Source organism: Ascaphus truei, chromosome 4 (assembly GCF_040206685.1).
Source record: "Ascaphus truei isolate aAscTru1 chromosome 4, aAscTru1.hap1, whole genome shotgun sequence".
Taxonomy (NCBI): domain Eukaryota; kingdom Metazoa; phylum Chordata; class Amphibia; order Anura; family Ascaphidae; genus Ascaphus; species Ascaphus truei.
In genome coordinates this window covers 391,211,550-391,227,298 of record NC_134486.1, presented here as the reverse complement: position 1 = coordinate 391,227,298, position 15,749 = coordinate 391,211,550, and the positions used below count along the sequence as shown (strand labels likewise).

General features: G+C 43.3%; 1 protein-coding gene across 2 annotated transcripts in view; it reads left to right on the top strand.

Moving 5' to 3' along the window:
- The window catches only part of LOC142493878 (cytochrome P450 2K1-like), a 102,053-nt gene extending 87,748 nt beyond the window's left edge, over positions 1 to 14,305 (top strand). For both annotated transcript variants that reach the window (XM_075598573.1, XM_075598572.1), the window contains one exon: positions 10,862 to 14,305. In XM_075598573.1, the coding sequence (XP_075454688.1) occupies positions 10,862 to 11,043 (182 nt within the window). In that variant the 3' untranslated portion in view covers positions 11,044 to 14,305. The remainder of the gene's footprint in view (positions 1 to 10,861) is intronic.
- The last annotated feature ends 1,444 nt before the right edge of the window (positions 14,306 to 15,749 follow it).

Below are 15,749 nucleotides of genomic sequence, written 5' to 3'. Positions count from 1 at the left end.
GGAATCCTCTATCTTCCATCGATGGTGTTTGCTTGTCGTCGTCCCTTGTTGTCTGTAATGCTTTGCACCCTAAGTCATTGGTGCATTCCTCTTGCACGAGAACGTCTCCACGTATGTGGGTGATACACCTTTGTGTCTCTTTGTTAACTGCCCTCAGGAGATTGTTTTCTCTCTAGACATGACGAAGAACACTCTCTTTTGTCCTTGTAAATCTTTTTGTGAAATGTCTCTGCGACTGTCTCCTTTTACGTGTGTGAAAGAACAGTCTTTTTGCCCCTGTAGTTTTACCTGCAGGGTGCAATCTTTTGCGGCTATGTAAGCTGTTGGGGTTGGCTGCTTTGCCATTTGGTATTTTGCGGAGAGGAACGACTGTACATCTTAGCTGTGCCATTGCTCGCAGGAGGACTGTCCGATTGTTTCTTTTCTTTTGGGAGATCCTTTTGTCGGTCACCTTCAGGAGGTTACTTTCTTCCTTTGGTGGAGTCGACTCATCATCTTTGATTGTCTGGACTATTGAGCATCCTAGGCCATTGTCACATTCCCCTGATGCGAAGATGGTTTTGTTGATCTCAGGGGTATGACCTTGTCTCTTCTCCTCACTTGGCCTTCCTGTCACTTGGAGATGGCCAAGACATGGTTTGGAGAGGGATGTGTGTCCGCATTCTGTTATCACAGTTCTGCGGGTGTCAACATAGTCTGGTTCGCGCCCTTTGTCAATGCACCCGTAGCCCACTATCACCCATCCTAGGTCAAGTCTTTGGGCGAATGGAGCATTGTGGGGTCCGTTGCACTGTTTACGGACTTTGTGCACCCTCAGGATGTCTCTGCCGAGCAGCAGCAAGATCTTGGCACCTTGTTCTACTGGCGGGATGTAGTTGGCTATTCCTCTGAGGCGTAGGTGATGGCGTGCCACATCTGGTGTGGGAATCTCATCCCTGTTTTCCACCATGTGGTTGCACTCGATGAGTGTGGGGAGAGCTATCTTCACTCTGTTGTCCACTGAACGTATGATGATGCCATTTGCTCTTCTCCCTGTTGTCTCAATTAACCCTGGACAGGTTCTGAGGGTGTAGGGTGAGGCATTGTCTTGTGCATTGAATAAGTTGAAGAATTCCGTATTCGCCAATGATCTGTTACTTTGATCGTCGAGGATTGCATACATCCGAATAACCCTCTCAGGTTGTCCCTGGGGGTGCACTGCATGCGACAAGGCATATTTTGGAGCAGGACCTTTTGTCACCTCCTTTTCTGCAAACCTCGGTGCACTGAGACGTGACAGATGTTGTCTCTCCTTCTCCTTCCTCCCTGCCATGCTTCATGCTATGGAGGATAGGTTGTTGAGTTGGTGGAGTGTCAGTGCCTCTGGATGTGGAGATGTTACGTGCTTGTCACTTTTGCACACTACACATTTGATGGCCTCTTTACAGTCTTTGGCTATGTGAGTTGTGGAATCGAAGCACCTGAAGCAGACTCCGAATTCTCCAAGTAAATTCTTCTGTTCCTCTAGGGACTTCATCCTGAACCCAAAGCACCTGTTAAGTGGGTTTGGCTTCTTGTGTATGGTACATTCCCTGTTTGGTTCCCTTGGTTTCTTGTCTCCGGCGACCAACTGGTTGGGAGTAGTTTGGGTCAAAGGGGACACATGCGTCCTGTGGACCGAGATAGGTGTTCTAGCATTACCGTATCTCGCCGCTGGCCTTTCATTCCTCAGGTTGCTTGCTATGGTTGCTGTGTGTGGTCTGCGCACCTAAGATTAAACTGGGATTATTCCTTGTCCTTGCCGCTTCGCGGATGAAGCTCAAGAAGAATGAGAAAGGAGGTAAGGCGACTTGCTTCTCCCTTTTGCATTTGGATCCTTGTGGCGTCCATCTTTCTTGGAGGTTTGTAGGGTAGGTTCTCATGATGGGTCTCACTCCGCGAGTCTAGGACGTTGGGACCTGTTAAGGATTGGTCTGTTTTTGCAAACTCCAGCATCTGCAGCAGGACTCCGAGTTCTCATAACTTCGAGTAGTCCTTGGCTGTGATTCTAGGAAAGTCGTCGACTCTTTTGAAGAATGCGTCTTCGACTGCTTCGGGGCTACCGTAGCACTCTTCTAGTCTTTCCCATACTAGGTCAAGACCTACTTGGGGGTGGTTCACATTTACTGCCCTGAGTCTCTTCGCATGTTCTATGGACTCTTTCCCCAGCCATTTGGTTAGCATGCTGAGTTCTTCCCTTGCGAAGAAGCCCAGGCTCTTGATTGCGTCTTTGAACGTGAACTTTCATATTCGGTCGTTCTCAGGACGGTCGTCAAAGTTGGTAAATCCTGTTTGCACCATGTCATGCAGGATCATGTACTTGCCCATGTCTGTTAGGTTTGAGGCATCAGCGTGTTGGTGGCATTCTGATGTGGTTGCCGGGAGTGTCCTTGCAGTCGCCCCTTCCTTGGCGTGGACATGTGATGACTGCTGGTCAGTTTGAGGGGCTGTGTTTTCCCGTGTGGGTGTACCTGGATTGCGAGCCTGTTGTAGTACATCCGTGTGCGCACTGGCGTGTGGATCACTGTTGAGGCTGTGGCTATGCCAGGTAGCGTGTACACTTGAAGGAACAGCATCTTCTCCACGTGGATCTAGCAAGTCTTCGGTGTCTGTGGAGTCACTCCCGTCGTGTTGAGATGGTGAGCTGGTGTTTACGCTGAAGAGGCTCCTTACGTAGTCTTCAGTGCGTTGGACTGGATCCTCTGAGGCTATCCGTCTATATGGTTGTTCCCCACCCTCCTGTCTCGCAGCTGCCTCTAAGACTTCAGCTTGGGCTATAGTGGCTGCGGCATCCTCTTCTTTGCTTAGAGCTTCTAGAGCCATGTCCAATTCGGCCTTTCAATGCACAGCGGCGGCGGTATTGGTGGCAGGGCCGGCAGCGTTCAGCGCCTCCTCTTCTGTGCGCGCTCTTTCTGCCCTTACGGCTGCCTCTCTCCGACCATATTGGGCCCTGGCACGTGCAGCCTCTGTGGTGGCTCGCGCCTTGGTAGCTCTTGCACTTGTGCTGGACGTGTTAGATTGCACGGATTTTGCTGACCTTGATGAATGTCTGGATGTGCTGGAGTGCTGTGATGCAGTTTCCAGCAAAAGGTCCTTTCTCCTACTCTCAGCTTCCGTGATAGTGGTTCGCACGTGGCTGTCACGTGTCAGGTCAATGTTACTCTGTAAGTCTCTTTCTTGCAGGCTTTTGCCGTTGTTGGCCCTGGTCAGGTAAGTGATGTATGTCTCTGACAGCTCTTGGTAGCATCAGTGATCAGTCCTTAATTGCGTTATTGCCTGCTCAAGCTGCTGTGCGTAATTGCCAATGCTAGTAACATTGCATATTCCCAGTGTGGTTTTTTCCCAGGCCTTCTCTAATTTGGCGTGATGCACTTCAATGTCAGCTTCATATTTTTCGCGGACCTTTTGTGTCAGTGTGATGGTCTGTTTAGGCCTTTCATCTGCCTGAGCCTGAGCCTGTAGCAGATGCGCAGTGGTCTCTGTGTTTGAGTGGTCACTCTCCTGTGTTGTGTCTGGTGGGGATCTGAGTTCTGCCATGCTGTAGGTGTATGTAGGCCTTTAGCCAGTGCATGTGGCGTGCGCTCTGTTACCTGCGTTAGTGATGGGCGACTGTCTCAGATGATGCCATTCGGCATCCTGCGGCGTTCAGCATAGTGGTTGCTATACTCACAGGTGTCCGGTGGCTCTGACCCATGTCCTGGCGGGTGTCTGGGGTCATGGCCCTTGGTGGCGCTAGCCGTGGGGATGTGCGCAGGGGTAGGTGAAATGGTAGCTCCTCACTAGCATAAAGGCTGTGAGTAGCAGCTTCTGTCTGTCCCCAAAGCACACGGTCTTCCTTTTCACTATTCTGGATTCAGAGTAATGTCTAGGCTATGAATGGACCCAGATAGCTTCACCTCAGCCCCCTTTCCAAAGCACACCAAGTCCTGTTATATTTACTTCACTTTATTAGAAAAGCAGCAGTAAATACAGGCACTTGTGGATGTAATGTTGAGTTGGGAGAGTGCTTCTCTATAGGTGCTTCGTAGTTAAGGGCAGGTAAAAAGGATAAGGCCTTGCCGGGAGGAGTAAACATAGAAGGGTACTCATTCTGCCAGTGTCAGGAAGTAAAAGACAGTGGGTACTGCTTGTGACAAAGGGATAGGGGTCAAGCTAAACTAACTGTAAGCAGGGACAGGGGGGAATGGAAAAGCCCATTAACTAGGAGAACTGGAGATGTAACCAGGGCAACCAGGGGTGTGACAGACTGGAGGGAAAAGGCAACATAATGTATCCATTCCATCTGCACTGGGAGTGAAACTGCAAGGAAAGCTGACATCCAAATACAGCTAGCAGGCAGAGATGCCAAGGGAAAATGGGGGTGAAACAAACAAGGCAGAAATGGATATTTCTGTTCCAGGACAAATATCATGGATTAAAGTTTCTAAATGTTCTATTGAGTAGAATTTTAGGGCTTGATTGGGGTGGTCTGGTTTTCCTTATACAGTACACCATTGCATGGTAACTTAAAATGTCAGGTAGGATGCTAGAGGATTGAATTATGTTGGGACTAGTGGATAGAATCCAGTTTAGCAAGAAATGGTTGCGAGATTTGAGGTTTGTGCATGTGGGTTGGGAAATTAGTTGGGTTTAGTGACGAGATATTTCTGAATTGTGTTGTTTTTAGGGTCAAGCCAGGTGTAGTTGAAATCCCCAAGAACTAACATGTTACACTTCCAGGTGAGAGAGGAAATTCAGCCAAGAAACTGAGTGATGTCAGTCAGGGACTGTTGTAGGGCTTTAAGGGGACGGTAGATGCCAGCAAACAAGATGGGCTTAGAAAAGGATAAATTAGATTTTTCCAACTAGGATTTAAAAAAAGGGTGGGCTTGGGGGGCAATTTATCAGCGTAAATTGTAAGGTGTCTTCAATATAAAGTAACATCCCTCCTACTCTCTTTGACCTATCTTTCCTTGAAATGGAGTATCCCTGAATGGTGATATTTGCATAGAGTGTTTTAGGAGTTAACCATGTCTCTGTGAAAATAATGGGTGTATGCATAAGGTCCCATGCCCTTTGTTATCCAGTTTGGGCAACAGACTATGGATATTTATGTGGGCGACAGATAGCCCTTTTAGGAATATAAAAGAGGTTTTCTCACTGATATGGTTAAGTTCAATATCACCTGCTAAAGATAGTAACAGTATAAATATAAAATTGAGTAGTTTTTTGCAAGTTACTGTGTACATTTGTGATGTTTGCCACTAGAGTGAGTAGTGGTTGGTGTGTTGTTTTTCAGAGTTCTCCACCAACATTCATTAGATGATGCAAGGCGTTTGAGTAGTCCAGGGTGTATTATGATATTGGGTGTGGTTCAGGAGGGACGATTTTGTAGTGGATAGAGAGCAATTTCCATGAGACCACAGTTAATAGTAAATGAGGTAAGTAGCAGTGAATTATCACAAAGGTAGGTAACTTTGCATGAAGCTGCTGTTAGCCAAGTAGTGTGCACATTGAGTAGACAGCAGATGTGTGCAGTTTTACTTGCCAATAAAAGTGTGCTGCATTTAGCAGTGTTCAGGTCTGTTAAGGGATTGCAGAGGGAATTGGGATATGGGAGAGGCAGTTGTGTAAAGACAACTGTTGGGAGAGACTGCAATACTGTAAGTAAAGTGTTCAGAGGGGTTCATTGTGGATGTTAACAAGCATGGGATAGTAGTGTGGTCAGAAAAGCTCACTGTGTGTTGCCTTGTGCAGATGAATTTGCAGAAAGATCCAGACACCAGTCCACTTCTAATCCAACTACAGTCTAACTACATATTCATTTAAAGATCCTCACTTTAAGATGCAACACTTTTAAAATGCAATGCTCAACCCTACAATGCTTCCCTTTTACATTTATACATCTAAACACTCATACTGTATGACCTCCTCCCAATAACGCTGCCTTTTACAAGATGGACAATTAACAGGACGCAATTAACAAATCAAGTTTCCTAATCTAACATACTGTACCACAGATCACAAATATAGGCAGAGTGGAGGTGATTTTTGTAACAGTGGGTTACTGAAGATTAGTGGATTAAACATACTGTACAACAGATCCCAAATATAGGCAAGGTGGGGGTAGTTCTTGTAAACATTAGGTTACTGAAGATTTAAGGGTTTAAACATACCACAGATCGCAAATGTAGGCTGGGTGAGAGTGATTCTTGTAAACAGGGGGTTCCAGAAGATACAGTGGGTTAAACATACCTGTGGTTGAAGAGACAATGCAATTAGTTCCATATCACATCAGCTGAGATTAGACAACAGAGTTTTCATAAATTGAAAGTTTTCAGGTTGGGCTAAAGTTGTGAGTGGAATACCTCAAGGATACTGTAGCTACTGGGACCCCTGCTTTTTAACATGTCTAATGATGACCTTGAGGTTGTATGTATGTATTATATCTTTATTTATATAGTGCCAAAAGTGTACTCTGCACTTCACAATGAATCATGTACAGGGAATTTTAATAATATAATAAGCGTAGCAAAATCAGACAATAGGAAAGGAAAAACTGTCCCGAAGAGCTTACAATCTTAATGGTTGTCACATGAGACAGGCAAAATACATCCTTTTACCAGGATCATTTCATTGAGCAAAACGAGTGATGAAATAAATAGTAATTTATTCACTTAAAATAGGCAAACACATAATGTTACACAAAATACAGAAGAAAGACACACTTACTTTGGGACTTGGATACAAAACTAATCTTTCCTAGATGTGGGGACTTCACCTCCCGAGGTTTACCCCCAATAGGCTTGTAACTGCAAATCTTCTAGGCAGGATGTGCGGAAGCAGGGGACTAGAAACTGCTTGGAATCTTGAGAACTTGGAAATCTTGGACCACACATTGAATCTGACTAATCTGAGCTGTGTCAGGATTTATAATAACTATGGGGTTCATTCCCAGAAAACATGCAGCCCTATCAAAACACCTGAGCGATCTCCCTGGCAACCAGACTGAGTCACTCACATCGTTGCCAGTACTGTGTAACCTGGCACTGGGAGCATCAGCATAGCGGGGCATGGGCATGTGCGACAAACGTCAGCTTTACCCACTTGTCATGCAAGGCCGCCTGCCGGCTCAGTGCTCCAAAGTCTGGGAAGAGTGACAACTTGCCAGGATGACTTCTTGAAGTTTCTTCCTTTATCCATCCTGGCTATCAAATGGTTTAACACTTCCATATCCTGGATTGCCTTTGAAGCTTAGAGGGCAGAGTTTCTACTCTGTCTCCCATGCAAATAGATTTTTACCCATACAGGATGACCCCCTCTGAACATTACTTTAATAAAGATATAAACATTGGGCACATTCATATGTACCCCACAGTTCATTCACAGGTAACAGCATATATACGGATTAATATAAACCTTTAATAAAATATACTTTTCCCTGTGTCTGATGTTTTGTGTTAAACTGTATAAGTTTATCTCTCTGGTGTCAGGGATAGAATAAGATGAATATACTCCCTCATCCTATTAACCTTATACCTGGCCACACTATAGAAACTAACTTTAATGTTTTACACACAATACTAGCCCTTATAGCTTTATAACTGCTGGGCAACCCCCTTATACTAGAGACCCTATGTAGGTTGCAGGGATAACTTAACCCCTCATGTCCCATTTACCTGTCCCGTCTGTGCTGAAGCAGGAACCCTGGTGCTGAGCCGCAATAACATTCCCAGGATTAGAGTTTGACCGGAGCAATGTGCTTTAACATACCCGAGAATCTCACTTGATTCCCGGATATCTTCTTCTTTATTATATTTATTAATAATTTTTTGGGATATGAATATAGTCTATTTTGTGATTAATATTTCAGTTATATTCTGTCAATCTTAATCAGTAATTTGTCCCTTTTTTTGAATCTCAATTAGTTAGTTATATTAATTTATCTTTACAGTATACTATTTAATATTTATGTTTACAGTAAGTGAGTCATTGGAGATTTATCTTGAGGTGTATTTGTTTACATATAGATGTTTTTCTTATTATAACTTGTTTTTGTTAGTGTTCTTATTAGGTATTGTTGTCCTTTGTTTGTTGTCTCTGTAGTCTCTTATGTTATCTTTTGGTACTGTTTGCTGATGGTGTATTATTTGGCATTTCTCATCAGAGTGTTTATACTGTACAGTGAGTGATGGTTGCCAGTACCTTCTGCGCCCGCTCCTGTAGCGGGGAGTGGGTTGTGTCTTCAGTCCTGACTTGGACACTCCGAGTTAGATTTTGAGAATTGCCTTGCTGTGTTTGTATCTTTTAGGACTCCATTCTTTCTCTTCTCTCCTCCGATAGCAGTGCTGACGTGACCAGGCAGTCCGGGACATTGCGCATGCACGTGATGTCAGACGCCATGACGTCATCGCACTTTTTGGCGCAAAAGAGGAATATTGAGCAGGGTTTAAAAGACCGCAGGACGCATACAAATTTTACTCCCTGATAAAGTACACACGTACGAAACGCGTAGGAGGTTTTCCCCTCTATGCTTTTGACCTTCTAATAAAGTATTTTTTCAATATATGGATCTCTCTCCTCCTGCTTTTTGGCTGTGCGCTACTCATCTTGCATACCTGGACTTAAACTTTAGCAGCTGCACGTCATTGCTAGCCTTAGAAGTGGGTGATTGTGAGTACTTTTTGTCTATTGAATTTGACTATCCCAATTAAATAGATGGTGTGTGATTTTTTGCACATCACCTGTTTTCAGGGACTATCTGTCATGAAGCAATTCGTAGATATACTCATTTATAGATATACATATATATATATATATATATATATATATATATATATATATATATATATATATAATCAAAAAATAAATAGATGATACCGTTCTGTGGCTAACTAAATGCTTTTATTTGTGCGAGCTTTTGAGATACACTGATCTCTTCTTCCGGCGATGTTACAATGCTTCATTTCAGTAACCCTTTGACACCTCTAGCCATAAAACACATCCACACCGGGGGAAGGAGAAGCACAGATAACATTCCAAGAGACACTGTTTTTAAGTTATCCTTGCTTCATTCATTGTAACATCGCCGGAAGAAGAGATCAGTGTATCTCGAAAGCTCGCACAAATAAAAGCATTTCGTTAGCCACAGAACGGTATCATCTATTTATTTTTTGATTATTGAAGCTCGGCTAACACGGTACTGATACCTCTACATATATATATATATATATATATATATATATATATATATATATATATATATATATATATATATATATATATTCAACCACCCTTCTGTCATGTCTGGATATAAATTACTATATATGCCCTGTGCTTGAGCAGTCTTACCACGCTCTATATTTATGAGGAGAGGCAAGCTAATTTAGATTTGTTTACATTAGAAAAGAGGCATCTAAGAGGGGATATGATAACTATGTAGAAATATATTTGTGGAAATTACAAGGAACTTTCAAAAGAACTATTCATCCCATCTAATAACACAATAATACAGGCCCCCAAAATGCAATACCCACAACACAGTAACACCACCCCAGTGGAACACAAAAGTACTGAGGGTGCCCTGGGCACCTAACCACCCCAGTGTCCAGAGAGTCAGGCCCACCCAAAGAGTGTGTGGAGTAGTGCTACCACCTGTATGGCCATTGGTGCATGTTGGGTACCTTCCTAGTCTTAGGCCAGACTAGGGCGACTTGGGATGGTAGATCCGCAGGACCGCAAAGTGATCCACCAACGCAGACTACCGGATCCTTGTTCTCCGCCGAATGCATCCACCTCTTGAGGGAGCTCCAGCTGGAGTGTGTCCCTTAATGTCTCTGATAATATGCCTGTGGTCTGGTCCCAGACCGCAGGCCGTGCACATTGCGTGGCATCCATCACCGGTGTACTAACAATATACAGCTACTGGAGAAGCATCAATATCTATGGGCCTTCCCTACAGCAGCCATAAACTACAGGGAGTCGGGGCCTACCTGGGACCTAGGGAGAGATCTGGCCTAATCCAGTGGAGCACTGCTCCCTGGACACTACCTCACTCCTCGATGTCTTGCTCCTGACTGGCGAGCAGTCATTAGCGCGCCAAATTTATCTCTCCCTCTCTGCGTGGGTTCTTCAGCACTATTGGCTGTGCGGGTCCACGTGGGAAGCAGCCCAGAGGGCTGCTGGGACATGTAGTCCCGTGTGGAGCTGTTCTCTAATGGCCGCCGCACTAACTTCTACTGCGCATGAGCGAGAACTCTATCGCGCATGCATGAGTTTCCAAAATGGCGACGCCCTGCTTCGGCGATCCATCGCGGAACTCCAGCACTCAGGACAATCCGCAGCCTCCCCCACACGCCAGTTTTTCTCTTCTTTGTCTCAGCAGCCTCCCCTGCACCTGCTACGGAGGTGAGCGGGGACCCGGCTACATAAGAATTAACATGTTGCATTATAAGATAATGATTAACAGCTCTAACGTATATTCCTTGAAATGCCACGGTACCCATTTCTCAGTAATTAGTATTGTCTAGTTGCCTTAATATTTTCAAGAGCTGTAGACATGCAATGCTACTTGCAGAAAGGCATTCTTGAAAACTAGAGTAGCCAAATTAGAGTATGGTTCCTTATAGTATTCTGCTTCCTAAACCATATAACTTGTAATTCTCATCCAGTAGCTTAGTTCCACAACAAGTGTATTTTCTGATCTTTCACCATTGAGACAAAAAAATAGGAGCTTAGGGATCCATTCATTCTAATTAAACAGATATCAAGCCCTATTTCTTATTTACCATATTGACTGCCTAATACGTTTAAGATGCATTGCTTTATTGGATTGATAAGCACTGCTGTGTGTTTTGTTTTGCAGGTGCTAGAGTTTGTGCTGGGGAGACTCTTGCAAGAATGGAGGTTTTCATCTTTTTCACAAATCTGCTGCAGAAATTCACATTCCGCCCACCGTCTGGTGTCACTGATGTGAATCTAAACTCAGGAATTGGACTTACAACCACACCATTACCACATATGATCTGCGCCATACCCCGTTTTTAGGAGACAACATTGGGGTAGATCATCAGAAGTTCGTTAAATACTTAACGATATGTTTACTTCAATTAATATATCCTTAAGTGCTAATAGGGATCTTCAAAGCTCAATAACGATACATTAAGTGCTGTTTTCAGATATAAGGAGCCCTTGCATTATTATAACGGGTGTGTGCTAATGATATGCAAAAGAGGTGTTCCCTCTAACAAAGAATATCCTCAGAGCTCTGTTACAGTGAACACAGGGATTTAATGTAAGGTCATGGCAAAAGGTTTTGTTACTCACATCCAGACCCTGAAATAGGTATTTTATAGGTTTTTGATAAGCGTTAAACCCCAGTGCTGTAGGTATGATTAATTATTGTATTTCTATTTACAAGGTTCTTTTCCTCTCCTGTCATCTCTTTTTTACTTTAATTAAACACCTATTCCGGGACCTGATAGAAGTAATGGCATCTTTGGGTAAGACCTGCTTAATGCCTTGTTATTTAAGTAATAATCCCCTCAGAACAGGGCATTACTGGCCAATAATGCCCTGGCTGGAAGAGTTGAAGGCCCGAGGCGAAGCCGAGGGACTTTAACCCAGCCAGGGCATTATTGGGCAGTAATGCCCTGTTCTGAGGGGATTATTACTATTATAGGCTGAATGTGGGCTTATTTTAAATTTTTCATAAAAAAGTTACATTTTTGTAGTCATATTGATTTTTATCAGCATGATTGTCTACATTCTTATGCTTTTACGGCAAGTTTATTAAAAGTAAATTGTACATATACACAGACTCTCTACACACACACACACACACACACACACACACACACACACACACACACACACACACACACACACACACACACACACACACACACACACACACACACACACACACACACACACACACGACTGCTGCTATCTACACTGGCGACACACTTTATTCGAGCTCGGCTAGTCCCACGAATTCGGGTATACCCGGGTGTATTGAGGTTTGTGACTGTTTTCTGCCCGAGTGCATTGAGGTATTTTCCACGCAGGGATTGAAGCATTTTATTCCCGCTGGCTGCAATACTGCACAGTATATACATATATACTGTATTACAATTCATGAATTTATGCCATCTGGTAGACACGCGAAGCATTGCAGCCTATTAAATCCTAATCATTATCATTTAACAGATCAGCCGCCCGTCAGCCAGGCATGAACCCAGGCTGGGAAGGCAAACGCAACGGGGCTTGTCAGAGGTGAGGAGCGGCGCATTCCAGGTATCTGCCAGGTACATACTGGGTATTTGCTCGAATAAAGTATGTCGGTGCAGTATTATAGGCCCTGTGGAATGAGCCACACAGCACTGAAAGCCTCTCCTGCTTATCCCCAAACAACACCAGCGGATGCTCAGGGCCTTCCTGTAAACAACAGATAGCACCAACACCAGGTAACAACAGAGAATCTCCCTTAGGTTGGGGGAACACCTGTTACGCACACACACACACACACACACACACACTGCAGCCCCCTCTATACACACAAACACACACTCTGTAACCCCCCCTTTATACACAAACACACACGCTGCAGTCCCCCCTACACACTGTGCAGCCCCCCTCCTCTACACCCACAAAACATACTGCAGCCCTCCTCCACCCTCTACACTCACAATACACACACAACACACACAGCCCCCCCTCTACACCCACAAAACACACTGCAGACACGCACACTAACAAAACAGACTGCTGCTCACTCTACATCCATAAAACACACACCAGCAGCCCCCCTCTACACCCACTGCAGCTGCCAAAAATTCCAGGCCATTACTGATTGGATAATGCCCGGAATTTTAACCAATCAGAGAGCAGGGATTTCAATAATGCCCGTAATTTACCAGCTTTAGCCTATAATTGATGGTAACGCAAAGAAGTGCTAACTTGATATGATGTTAAGTGTATGCAAATGAGATAACTAAAGATGATTGGTTTTGCATGTATTTAGCTTTGAGGATACCTGTTAAACCCAACAAAATTAACGTAACGTCACATTTATACAGTAGCCCAGATTTAACAAACTTCTGTGGATTTACTCTCATGAAAGCAGAACACATAAATAAAAACAATATAATTATTTAAGAATTTCCAGCCATTTCATCAGTAACAAACTACAGTAGAAGGACTACTGTACATAATCTTTATCTACTATTTCTTAAGTACTGAGCATGGTATATTTGTCTGTGATTTAAGAGGAATGAACTATAATTTCTACATTTGTTTTTTTTCTTGTTATAATATGGTACTACAAAATACTGAGGGCTTTTTATCATGCCCAATCCTACCCTAAAATTTACAGTTGTAAGTGTTTTGAAAATGCATCAATGTATTTATTCCATGGGTTAAAACTCCACCAGGTCTATTGTGGTTTAAATATATCTATTGCTAACAGGTTAAAATTAAAGGTTAAAATTAAAGGTGAGATGGTTAAAATTAAACAACTTTTGATGTCCATTTATATATATTCAAAAAGCCAAGGACATAGACACAAATGAGCTTACATTTTTTGGACCGTAACATGGAAATAATAGCTGAGCAATACATTATAAATAACTTCAAATCTTTTGTTTAATTCTTATTATTTTCATTAAAGGTTAACTAACAATCCTACATGGAGTTATGGTTTGATTAATGCTGGAGTATTAGTGAACAATAGACTAGGCTGCACACCACCATAAGAAAATAAATACATACAGTCCACCGGTGCTGCTGGTTCAAGGAATACCTGTCAAAGTAATTCCCAGGCAATACTCCGGAAAAAAGGGATCCAACGCTCTACGGATTTTGAATAATAAGATAATTTATTGTGCCACACAACGTTTCGACCTTTATAGGTCTTTCTCAAGTGACTAGTGCCTAATTATTCAAAATCCGTAGAGCGTTGGATCCCTTTTTTCCGGAGTATTAGTGAAACCTGGAAGCCTATTATGTATTTTACTGTTTAAGTAATTGGTTAAACAATGAGGTGGCCATTTCTCCTCCAATTTAACAATCTCGTCTCTATATTGAAGTTTGGGAGTTGATGTGTTTGGTTCACTTTGGTTTTAATTATAAAGGTTTCTCCTTTGCCATCCAAGTAGAGTGTCTTCTGAAACACATGCTTTAACTGCATTTATGTAAACCTGTATAAATATATAATTTGTTATTGTAATTTGTTTAAACATTTTGAGATGATTTATGTATTTGTTTAACACGTTTCTGTAAATTTAAATAAATATGACAAAAAATATTATTGTTCGTAGATTAGCATCAGCTGCTGGATATTTGTGATCAGTCACTGAAGCTTACAACACATTATTCTGCTGCAGCAACATGCAGCACCGAAACTTGTTACAAACTAATACTAACAGCATACATACCAGCACTCCTCCTTTTAACAGGATTAGAGTCCCTACAGATTTTTACCAAACCTCACAGGGCTGTTAGAACAAGTTCAAGTCACCCACTTTTCTAACTTTCAAACGTAATATTTTAACAAGCAAATATGGGAATTAAACGTTGCACCTCAGAGAGCTGTGGCCGGCAGCAGCGATGCGGCCAAACAAGATGACCACATAGTCTTGTGGCTCTGGTGAGAAACCACTAATCTGTACCTATCCACTCCAACTTCTGATAGGGAATTGCTTGAAGGAGCCTCGCAGTACAGTACCTGGCAGCGGTAGAGAGCGCTGCATTGCAGGAATGCAAACGAGGCCTGTCAGGTACTAAGACGTTGTGTGTGCTGAACAGAGGCTGGTGTGAGGAGGCACTCCAACTTTGCGTCCATAAGGAGAACTATCATTGTGAGGAAAGAGGTGGGGTGTCAGCCTTGAAGCACCACACGAGCAACCTATACAGGCCCAACTGGGATGACAGATGGGTTAAGGTGCCAAAAGGAGCAGTCAGGGCATCGGTATCTCTGGCGGGTGCTCAGTTGGAGATCACAGGGCACCGGCTTGCAGCACTACATCTCCACTACCTCGACAGCCCAGCCTATAACTAGAGCACAAGGTCAGAGCCCTGCCGGGGGAGGCCTCTTCTGGGGGCAGAAAGCTGTGAACACTGCAACCAAATGGAGTCAAGCCAGGACCTAGCTACATATGTAGTGCTGCTCTACAACACCATTGACCATGCAGGTGCTTCCCCTTTGCTCTCCTTAAGTTTTCATTTTAACTACCTGAAGCTCTTAAATACATTTAATTTTTTCCCTCACCAAAAAAAATACCTTCACCGGCCACTGCCTATAGAGGATATTCTGGCAAGGAACTTTACCTCTCCCCACAAAAAAATTGCCCCCACTTATCCCAAGCATTTAAATTCTGTCTCAAAATGATCCCCTGCTGTTTATTTTAGTCAACTCAACTTGTAACAACTACTTAGTAATATTTGAATCCTGTCTCCAATCACCCCTTAATTAAATTCAGCTTTCAAACCTAGGCAGGACAACACCCTGTTTAGAAAAAACATCTGTTTTAATGTTCCTCACATGTGCTAATTAAGTTAGCTGGGCTGAACTTCATTCAGTCTGGTGACTTATAAGGCCATTATACGTAACAGCAGAAAGACCAGCCTTGGCAGTCTTTGCAGCCCATGTTTGAAGTAGCCAAGTTTAAAGTAGCATGCAGTGCAGGAGTTTAAAAGGGTGTTAAAAATGAGTGATAAAGTGGACAACAACTACTGGCCCTGATTCCTGAATT